This window comes from Loxodonta africana, chromosome 19, assembly GCF_030014295.1.
Source record: "Loxodonta africana isolate mLoxAfr1 chromosome 19, mLoxAfr1.hap2, whole genome shotgun sequence".
Classification (NCBI taxonomy): Eukaryota; Metazoa; Chordata; class Mammalia; order Proboscidea; family Elephantidae; genus Loxodonta; species Loxodonta africana.
The window spans coordinates 8,548,918-8,560,638 of NC_087360.1; the positions used below are offsets into that span (position 1 = coordinate 8,548,918).

The 11,721-nt window shown below is 40.3% G+C and overlaps 1 protein-coding gene across 1 annotated transcript in view; it reads left to right on the forward strand.

Moving 5' to 3' along the window:
- The window catches only part of ANAPC5 (anaphase promoting complex subunit 5), a 33,275-nt gene extending 29,497 nt beyond the window's left edge, over positions 1-3,778 (forward strand). The window contains exons 16-17 of the mRNA XM_003420297.4: positions 2,762-2,924; positions 3,309-3,778. Coding sequence (XP_003420345.1) covers positions 2,762-2,924; positions 3,309-3,520 — 375 coding nt within the window. The 3' untranslated portion in view covers positions 3,521-3,778. The remainder of the gene's footprint in view (positions 1-2,761; positions 2,925-3,308) is intronic.
- Positions 3,779-11,721: the final 7,943 nt, after the last annotated feature.

Below are 11,721 nucleotides of genomic sequence, written 5' to 3' on the forward strand. Positions count from 1 at the left end.
CCCCAGTTGAATATAAATGACACGAAGGAAGGGACTGATTTTTGTCCCTAGTAGAACCAGACACATGGTAGGCTTTCAATAAACATTTATTGAGCAAATGGATGAATTTTGAACTTACTGGAGGAGCTAAAGCAGAGGTACCCCAAACTGTGCATTAGAATTACTTTGGGAGATTTAAAAAATCTGTACCTACCTGGCCTTGCCTTGGACCTGCTAGTTGGAATCTCTGCGGGGACGGCGGAGGAGGGGGGAGCCCAGGAATCTGTTTTTTTAACCAGTCTCCCCAGTGAGTCTTCTTTCATTTTTTTAAATTGAGATAAAATTCATATACTGTAAAATTTACCATTTTAACCATTTTAAAGTACATACTTCAGTACAATTAAAAGAATTTTTAATATCTTATCGTGTTTTCAATAAAGGTTTGCACAGAAATTTAGGTTCGCATTCAACAGTTTCTACACAAATTTTCAGTGGCATTGGTTACAGTCTTCACAATGCGTGAACATTCACATTATTTCCATTCTGCTTGTTCCGTTTCCATTAATCTAGTTTCCCTGTCCCTTTACATCCTCATTGTTTTAAAGTAACTGTTGACCATTTGATCTCATATAGGTGATTTTCCAAAAGAGCACAGTACTTACAGGTAATGTTTATTATTTTTTTGAGCCAATCTGTCATTTAGCTACAAGGTGACCTCAGAGGTTAGTTTCTGTCCAAGGTTTGAAGGTATTTCAGGGGAATAGTCTCAGGGAGTCCTCCAGTCTTAACCACATTTTTCTCCCATTCTGTCAGGGTTCATCTGTTGTGGCCCCCATTAGAACAGTTTGTCAGTACAACTTAAATTTAAAATGTATAATTCACAACGTTGGGCAACCATCACCACTATCTAATTCCAGAACATTTTCATCTCACCTAAAAGGAATCCCATACCCAGTAAACAGTCCTTCCTCATTGCCCCCCACCCCCAGCTCCTGGCCACCTCTGATCTACTCTTTGTTTCTACGCATTTGAATATTCTGGACATTTCATATAAATGCAGTGATACAACGTGGGGGCTTTTGTGTCTGGCTTTTTTCACTTAGCGTAGTGTTTTCAAGGTTCATCTAGTTGTAGCATGTGTCAGAGCTTCATTCTTTTTTATGACTCAGCAATGTTCCATTGTATGTATAAACCACTATTTGCTTATTCAGTCACCAGCTGATAGACATTTGGATTGTTTCTACTTTTTGGTAATTATGAGTAATGTTCCTGTGAACATTTGTGTACAAGCTTTTGCTTTGTTCAAATATGTTTTCAGTTTTCTTGGGCTCCTACCTAGCAGTAGAATTGCTGGGTCTTACAGTAACTTTATGTTTAACTTTTTGAGGCACTGCCAGACTGCTTTCCATAGTGGCTGCACTATTCTACATTCCCACCAGCAATGCACAAGGGTTCCAGTTTCTTCACATTCTTGCCAACGCTTGCTAATTTCTGCCATTTTGGTTATAAACATCCTAACGGGTGTGAAGTGGTATCTGCCTGTTCCCCATAGAAGACATACAAATGGACAACAAGCACATGAAAAGGTGCTCAAAGTTATGTCATTAGAGAAATGTAAATCAAAGCCACAATGGTTTACATTTCTCTAATGACTGATGACATTGAGCATCTTTTCAAATACTTGTTCATTTGTATGTCTTCTTTGGAGAAATGTCTGTGCAAGTCCTTTGACCATTTTTATTTGGATTGTTTGTCTTTTTACTGTTGAGTGGTAGGAGTTCTTTATATATTCTGGGTACTAGACCCTTATCAGATATATGATTGGCAAATATTTTCTCCCATTCTGTGGGTTGTCATTTTACTTTCTTGATGGTGTCTTTTAATGCACAGAACTTAATTTTGATAAGGTTTCATTTATTCTTTTTTTCTATTGTTGCTTGTGCTTTCGGTGTCATATTTAAGAAACCCTTCCTAATTCGAGAGCCTGAAGCTTTACACCTGTGTTACCTTCTAAGCTGTTACAGTTTTTGCTCTTCCATTTAGGTCTCTGACCCATTTTCAGTTATTTTGTGTATGGTGTGAGGTAGCGTCCAGATTCATTCTTTTGCATGTGGGTATCCAGGTGTTTCAGCATCATTTCTGAATTGAGACTCTTCCTTCTTCAAGAGCATGAGTCACTTGTAGACAGAATGTAGTTAGATCATTTTTTTAATAATCCGTTCTGCCACTGTCTGCCTTCATTAACGCATTTACGCTTAAGGTAATTGCTGATAAGGAAGGACCTCTGCCATTTTGCTGCTCTCTGTACGTCTTATATCATCTTTGTTCCTTAAAAAAAAAACTAATAGTTTTCTTTGTTCCTTAGTTACTCCATTATGTTCAATTTGTGTGCAACAGATATTTTCTAATGTACCATCTTGATCCCCTTGTTATTTCTTTTATTACACACTCTTTTTTTGTTTTTACTGTGTACCTTTGAGTTATTTTCTTAGTAGTTGCCTTTCCCCCACCCTTGGGAGTTGCTAATCTCAAGGATATCTATGCTGAATCTTTTTGTAAAGACAAACCTTTCCCAAGGGAGAGTAACTGTTCCCCCCATAGACATCGTAATCAGATTGTCCCACGTCATGTTTTCAAGGAGTGTGGTGCAGGCTGTAATGTAGTAGTCAGGGAAAAGAAGATAAGCCAGAGGTGGAGACCAGCCGTAAACAAAGTCCTTCTTGGTCACGGGCAGTTGGTGTGGGTGTGGACCTTGTGGATGTCTGTGATGTTTCTTTTTCAGCTCATCCTTGGAATCCCAGAACAGGCTTTGAGTCTTCTCCACATAGCCATTGAACCCATCCTGGCCGACGGGGCAGTCCTGGACAAAGGCCGCGCCATGTTCTTGGTGGCCAAGTGCCAGGTGGCTTCGGCAGCTTCCTACGATCCACCAAAGAAAGTAGAAGGTAGGCATTCTGGAAGTGCCTTTCCAGAAAACACATAAAATTTAGGGGCCAGAAGGAGAAAAGACGTTAAATTTGGAACAGTACTTAAGTCCTGAATCTTCACAAATTTATGCTATAATTTCCGGCAGCTTTTAAGGTGCTCTTATGTGCATGCTTTGAAGGAGGGCTGAGGATGCATGAATGGTTGTTTTAACCCTGAGAGCTAAGTTCCAGGTTGGAAATCAAGATGAAGACCTTTTAAAAATCTCACCCTAGTGTGTTATTATTTTCTGTCAGCGATAGAAAAGTATGTACTGCAAGTTCAACAAAATTAGATGGCAAGTTCAAAAACTGTACGTAGTGTTGAGTTAAATGTGTGTGGTATTTTTTCCCCTCTTCTGTCAGCTCTGGAGGCCGCCATCGAGAACCTCAACGAAGCCAAGAGCTACTTTGCAAAGGTCGACTGCAAAGAGCAGATCCGAGATGTGGTTTACTACCAGGCCAGGCTCTACCACACGTTGGGGAAGACCCAGGAGAGGAACCGTTGTGCGATGCTCTTCCGGCAGCTGCACCAGGAGCTGCCCTCTCACGGGGTGCCCTTGATCAACCATCTCTAGTGAGGGCCTCGTAGGCCAGGACCTGTTGTGCAGTGGATACGATTGAGGACTTATTCAACCCTCCCTCCATGTGAATGACGTGTTTGTAACACCCTGTCTCTCTGGTCAATAAACTGTACTCTGAGTAATTTTATTTTGTTGCTAGAAAGTACATATTTGTTTTATTCCCCCTTCTCTCTCTTTTTGGTAGCAAAGTACACCACCTTTTTATGAATAAACAACTCTTTGCTAACCAGTTGGTGCCAGTGTCACAGATCATGCACTCTGGGCAGAATTGCCAGTATCTTTATTAGACGTTGTGCTCACACTACATTGTTAGGTAAACTCGTTTGCCACCTACGCTCTCGGACAAGAGCTCTTTGCATGTTGGTGGATCCCTACAGGGGTCAGCGCAGACTTCTGTGAAGCTCAGGTTTACCGTCTGAGCCCTCTACCTTCTTGCACTGAATTGGTGCTCGTGCTGGGCCAGTGAGGGTTTCCGAGCCTGCATCAGTCCCTGACTGGGGATTCAAAAGGAAAAGGTCTTTTTGTGGTTTTAAAACCAGTGACAAAGCATATTTCATTCACTGGGTGCTGGCTTTCTTATGTCTTCTGCTTGGGCATATTTTTTCTATATTTAATTATGTAAATAAGGGCTGAAGATAACTTAGGAGTCTCTGGGTGGCGCAAATGGTTAAGCACGTGGTTTGAACCCACACAGAAGCACCTTGAAAGAAGGGCCCGATGTGCTTCCGAAGGGTCACAGCCATGACAACCCTGTGGAGCACAGTTGTACTCTGCAACACATGGGGTCACCATGAGTCGGAACCGACTTCATAGCAACTGGTTTGGTTTTGGTTTTTGGATAATAAGTCTAAGAATTCATCATAAATAAGGTAGTTACGCAAACTGTTGGATGGGAAAGTAATTTGCTCTGTAAACTTTCACCTGAAGCACAATAAATTTTTTTTATACATTACAAAAGAGTCAGAAGCTCAGAGGTATATGGATGCTATCATTCAAATATATGGTACAAAATTTATAGATCTCAACCCTGTAATTAAGCAAAAACCAGTTACTGCCCTGTCCGTTCACGTATTTATCTTATCCTTGAGTATTTGCAGCAAAATCCCAGTGTTTCAAATGCAAAAACGCATCTGTACGTAAACAGCTCTTACAGAGCAACAAAGAACCAACCATATTTTGCAGCTTGCATCATTGGCTCTTTCTCTGTTGAATTTCAACCTTGGGTTGAGAATAATTTATCTCCAGAGCTCTTTGAAACAGTGTGAATGACTCCCACCCATTAGGGCATGTTTGCTGGCCAAAAATAGCAGCTTTGGAAACAAGAGTTTCAGTGTAGAGACAGAGACACTCACTGGTAGGTTGATGATTAAAAATATTTTCTTAAAAAATTTTTTAAAAAGGTTACACATGCATTTAATAAAATTAAAAAGCTATTAAAGGCTATATAGTAAAAAGTAATTCTGTTTCCCAGGAAGTAACTGCTATTATCAGTTTCTTTTTGTTTTTGCAGATATATACTCTCACCTGATGCCATTTTTCGTTTTGTTTTGTTTTTTGTTGTTGAGAATATAAACAGCAAAACACACACCAATTCCACTGTTGCTACGTGTACAATTTAGTGATATGGATTACATTTTTTGAGTTGTGTAACCATACTCAGCCCCCTTTTCTGGGTTATTGCTCTCCCAGTAACATGAACTCACTGCCCCTTTAATCTTCTGAGTTGTTCTTGTCAATTTGATCCCATATAGATAGTTCTTAAAATAGCATAATGCTTAAGGCAGATATTTTTACTAGTTAAACTGAGCTATTCTTTGGTTTTAAGATGACTCCAGGGGATATTTTTGGTTTAAGGTTTAAAGATTATCTCAGGGCAATAGTTTCAGGGGTTCATTCACTGTCCATGGCTCTAGAAACTCTAGAGACTGTAAGAATTTGAAATTCTGTTCTACGTTTTTCCCCTTTTGATCAGAATTCTAGAGAATCTTTGACCAAAATGTTCAGTAATGGTAGCTGGCCAGCATCCAGCTTTCCTGGTCTCATGGCAAAGGAGGCAGTTGTTCATGGAGGCAGTAAGCTGTGTGTTCCATATCCTCCTCCTATTCCTGACTCTCCTTTTTCCTCTGTTGTTCCAAGTGAATAGAGACCAGTTGTCCCTTGTATGGCCGCTTGTGAGCTTTTAAGAACCCAGATACTACACAATGAAGTAGGAAGTAGAACAGAAACACCAAGCACATTATTAGGCCAATTAACTGGGATGTTCCATGAAACCATGACCCTAAACATCTAGACCAAGGACCGTATCCCATGAGGTGTTTGGTTGTACATAAGCAGCCTCAGCAGCTGCTCTTTTTTTTTTTTTTTGTCCATCGTTATAAATATATCTGCTATGGATTGAATTTTTTAAAATATCTACCAACTGGGCTTGGCCATGATTCCCAGTATTGTATGTGGTTGTCCGCCATTTTGTGATCTGATTTGATTTTCCTATGGGTTGTAAATCCTAACCTCTATGATGTTAATCAGGCAGGACCCAATGTACAAAATTAGATTGTATCTAGAGTCAATCTCTTTTGAGATATGAAAGAGAGAAGCTAGCAGAGACGGGGGACATCATACCACTAAGAAAGTAGTGCCAGGAGCAGAGCACGTCTTTTAGACTTGGGGTCCCTGCACCGAGAAGCTCCTAGACCAAGGGAAAATTGATGACAAGCACCTTCCTCTAGAGCCAACAGAGAAAGCCTTCCGCTGGAGCTGGCGCCCTGAATTCGGACTTCTAGCCTCCTAGACTAGAGGGAGTAAATTTCTGTTAAAGCATCCACTCGTGGTATTTCTGTTATAGCAGCACTAGATAACGAAGACAATATCACAGAATTTTTGCCAGTTCAACTTCTCACAGGTATACAGCTTGTTGACAGTGATTACAATAATTGGCTGTGCAACCCTACCCTCAACCAGTGTGATTTTCCTATCACCATTAACCGTCTCCATCTCCTGCTTCCTGCCCTTGGTAACCACTGATAAATTTTGGTCCCTATACATTTGCCTTTTCTTTTTATACAAGTGAGGTCATACAATATTTGTTCTTTTGTGATTGGCTTATTTCTCTCAGCATAATGTCCACAAGCTCCATCCATACGCTAGCATGTATCAAGACTTCACTTCTCCTACTGACTGAGTAGGTATTCCATGTGTGTATGTGCCACATTTTCGTTTTGTTAATCTATTCATCTGCTGATGGGCATGTAAGTTGTTTCCACCTTTTGGCTATTGTGAGTATTGCTGCAATAAATATTGGTGTATGAGTCTCTTTTCGAGTCTCTGCTTTCAAGATTTTTGGGTGTATACCTCAGAATGGAATTGACGGGTCATTTAGTAATTCTATTTTTAGCTTTTTGAGGAGCTACCACACTGTTTTCCACATCGGCTGTAACATTTTGCATTCCCATCAGCAGTGGATGAGGGTTCCAATTTCCCTACATCCTCCCAACATTTGTTATTTTCTTTTTTTTTTGTTTTTTTAATCTTGGCCATCCTACTGGGAGTGAAATGATATCTCATTGTGGTTTTGATTTGCATCTCTTTGATGGCTAATGATGCTCTCTTCATGTGCTTGGTGGCCATCCGAATGTCCTCTTTGGTGAAATGTCTGTTCGGGTCTTTTGTCCATTTTATGATTGGGTTATTTGTTTTTTTTTGTTAAGTTGTTGAAGTTTTATATATATTTTGGTTATTAGATTCTTGTTGAATATATGGTTTCTGAAGATACTCTCAATTGGTAGCTTGTCTTTTCACTTTTTTGGTAAAGTCTTTTGATGAACAAAAGTTTTTAATTTTTTTGAAATTCCATTTATTATTTTGTCTTTTACTGTTTGTGCTTTTGTTGTTATATAAGGTAATACGTTGTTGACAGCTAGGCCTGACAGTGTTACGCCTGGTTTTACTTTGCACATTTAGGTCTTTAACCTGTTTTGAATTTGTTTTTGTGTATGGTGTGAGGCATGGATCCTATTTCATTTTTCTGCAGGAGGAAATTCAATTTTCCCAGCACCGTTTATTGAAGAGAATCTTCCTTCCCCATTACATAGACTTAGCACCCTTGTAAAAAATCACTTGACCATAGAATGCAACCAAACACTTCTAGGGACAGAGTAGCAAGGGCGGGGGTCTTGGGACCCTGGTTTCATGGCACATCTAGGCCAGTTGGCAGAACATTAAGAAAGTGTTCTGCATCCCATTTTGGTGAGTGGCATCTGGGGTCTTAAAAGCTAGCGCGCGGCCATCTAAGATACATCAATTGGTCCCAACTCACCTGGAGCAAAGGAAAATGAAGAACACCAAAGACACAAGGGAAATATTAGCCCTTGAAACAGAAAGGGCCACATAACCAGCCACTCCATCAGCCTGAGACCAGAAGAACTAAATGGTGCCCGTCTAACACCAATGACCACCCTGACAGGGAACACAATAGAGAGTCCCTGACGGAGCAGGAGAAAAGTGGCGTGCAGAACTCCAATTCTAGTAAAAAGACCAGACTTAAAAGTTTGACCGAGACTGGAGGGATCCCGGAAGACAAGGCCCCTGGACTCTGTTAGCTCAGAACTGAAACCATTCCCAAAGCCAACTCTTCAGAAAAAGATTAGACTGGACTATAAGACAGAAAAATGATACTCGGGAAGACAGTGCTTCTTAGCTCAAGTGGATCCATGAGACTAAATGGACAGCTCCTGTTTGGAGGCGAGCTGAGAAGGCAGAAAGAGACAGGAGCTGGTTGAATGGACATGGGAAACAGACACGGTAGAAAGCAGGAATGTGCTGTCACATTACAGGGAGAGCAACTAGGATCACATAAAAATGTGTGTATAAATTTTTGTATGAGAAGCCGACTGGAACTATAAACTTTCACTTAAAGCACAACTAAAAAAAAAAAAAGTCAGTTGACCATAGATATGTGAGTTTATTTCTAGGCTCTCAGTTCTATTCCATTGGTCTATGTTTCTGTTGTTATACCAATACCAGGCTGTTTCGATTATTGGAGGAGTATAGTATGTTTTAAAATCAGGAAGTATAAGTCCTCCTACTTTGTTCTTCTCTTTCAACATTGCTTTAGCTATTTGAGGCCTTTTGCCATTCCATATAAAGTTGAGGATTGGTTTTTCTATTTCTATGAAGCAGGCTGTTGAAATTTGGATTGGGATTGCTTTGACTCTCTAGATCGCTTTGAGTGGTAGTTACATTTAACAGTATTAAGTCTTCCAGTCCATGAACGTGGAACATCTTTGCCTGTATTTAAGTCTTCTTTACTCTCTTTCAGCAGTGGTTTATAGTTTTCATTGTATAAGTCCTTCATGTGCCTGATTAAATTTATTCCTAGGTATTTTATTCTCGTAGATGCTATTGTAAGTGGAGTTGTTTCCCTGATTTCTCTTTGGTGGTGTAGTGGTTATGTGCTATGGCTGCTAGCCAAAAGGTCGCTGGTTCAAATCCACCAGGTGCTCTTTGGAAACTCCATGGGGCAGTTCTACTCTGCCCTATAGGGTCACTGTGAGTCATAATCAACTCAACAGCAATGGGTTTGGGTTTTTTTTTTTTTTTCCCTTGGTGTATAGAAATCCAACTGATTTTTTTTTTTTTCAGGTTTCTTGGCTGTAATCTTATTTATTTATTTTATTGTACTTTAGATGAAGGTTAACAGCACAAACTAATTTCTCATCAGTTAATACACACATTGTTCTATGACACTGATTAACAACCCCATGACATGTCAATACTCTTCCTTCTCAACCCTGGGTTCCCTATTACCAGCTTTCCTGTTTCCTCCTGCCTTCCAGTCCCTGTCTCAGGGCTGAAGTGCCCCTTTAGTCTTGTTTTGTTTCATGGGCCTGTCCAATCTTTGGCTAAAGGGTGAAGCTCAGGAGTAACCTCATTACTGAGCTGAAAAGGTGTCCAGGGGCCATACTCTCAGGGTTTCTCCAGCCTCTGTCAGGCCAGCAAGTCTTGTCTTTCTTTTTGAGTTAGAATTTTGTTTTACATTTTTCTTCAGCTCTGCCCAGGACTGAAACCCAGCTGATTTTTGTTTGTTGATCCTGTACCCTGCAACTTTGCTAAATTCCTCTATTAGCTCTAGATGTTTTCTTGTGGACTTGTTGGGATTTTCTATGTATAAAATCATATCATCTGGGAATAGAGAGAATTTTACTTCTTCTTTTCCAATCTGGATACCTTTTTTTTCTTTTTCTTGTCTTATTCCTCTGGCTAGGACTTCTAATACAATACTGAATAGAAATGGTGAGAGTGGGCACCCTCTCCCACTTGTCCCAATTTCAAGGTGAAAGCTCTCAGTCTTCTTCCATTAAGTACAATGTTGATCATTGGCGTTTCATATATGCCCTGGATTATACTGAGGAATTTCCTTTTCATTCTATTATTCTTTAGGACTTTCATTAAGAAAGGGTGTTTGGATTTTATCAAATGTTTTTTGTGTCCATAGAGATGATCATGTGGTTCTTTTCCTTTGTTCTGTTGATATGGTGTATTACTTTGATTGATTTTCTAATGTTGAACCATCCCTACGTTCCTGGAATAAATCCTACTGGGTCATGGTATATGACTCTTTTAATATGCTTTTAATGATTATCACTATATAATGTCCATCTTTATCTCTTCTGGCAGATTTTGTCTTAAAGTCTACACCTGATACCATTTTTGATTAATGTAAAGTAAGATCCTTCTGATGTAAGAAGTGACCTTAACTCTCTCTACTCTCCTTCATCATAGGGACTTCCAAGACATGGGGCAAGGTTGTTTGACTGACTCCATAGGGACCAACGTAGAAACCAGACATCAAGCCTGACCAGGACCAGCTGCATGACTTGTGGGGGCCAGTGTAAAGTGAAAATATGAGGCGTCTATTTAAAAACCATTAAAAATTTTAAGGTGGCAACAGCAGAGCATTAAGCCAAGTGCGGGGCCTTTTAAGCACGGGGCCCTGTGCTACTGCACAGCTTGCTCGCACCTAAGCTCGTTAACCATTTGTACCGCCAGGGACTTCTATCTCAGTTTTACAGGTGAGCAAATTGAGCCCCAGAGATATGGTCTCACCTAGCCCATCACAAGTGCAGACTGGAGTCAGGACTCCATTCCAGGTCTGAGAGGCTCCAAAGCTACACTCTGTCTCGTCATCAGCCTGCCTTTGTGTTTACTTATATAACTTGAATATTTCTGCTTGGCCCGAGTGCTTTAAATTTTGTCCTGACGGTTTCAGTGTTTGTGTTAATTTTTTCCTTCCTTTGAGATCTATGCTAAGACAAACGGAGAGCTTCCTCATCTCTAGCTTCTCCTTTTACGATGTTGTTTATGTCTGGGACCATTGAACATACTCATCTCAACTGCCTGTAAAAGGGAAACTTCTCAGGGTCCTTTTATTTACGTATTTATTTTGCCATTGTTTTTCTGCCACCCTGTTGCATGGGAAAGATTGCAGCAAATAAAGTACAGCGGTGTGATTGATCGTGCTGTGTCTGTCCGGATGTTCAAGGTTCGGGAGGCAGAACATTCCAGTGAACAAGTGTGAGTGGAACACAGAACAGCTCAGAAAGGAAGGACAAAGCCCTGACAGGAGCTTGTGAGGCTCTCCCAGTGGTTGAGAGAATTTTCAAGTCTTACTTCTCAGCCCCCTCCCTCGTACTCTTTAAGTTTTCTTAAAAAATAAGATTCAGATGTTTTGTTTGCTTATTCTTTTGGCAACCTGTGTTGTCAAGACAACAGGGTCTGTTTGCCTAGAATAGGATTTTTCCAGTGTTCTTGGAGGAGGAAACCCAAAAGGCAAAGCTAATATTTATATTTGATATCTACGAAAAGAATGGTTTGGGACGGTTCTTATTGTAAGAGGGGTCGAGTCTCAGCAAAGGCAATTGTGATGTTCTCTGCTTGACTCTGATTTACTGTCATAAGGAAGGCACATAACAGTGGAGTTTTTAGCTCTGTGTTAAGTGTATTAATAAGAACTAGCATCAGTGAGCATTTACGGGCAGGCACTGAGCTACGCTTGTAACACAGTTATTATATTTAAACCTCACACCAAGCTTGTGAGGTAGGTGCAATTTTTATCCCCATTTAACAGATGGTAAAATCAAACTGAGAGAGATTAAGTCACTTGCCCAGGGCTGGGCCTGGAACTAGGTCTGACTCCAAAG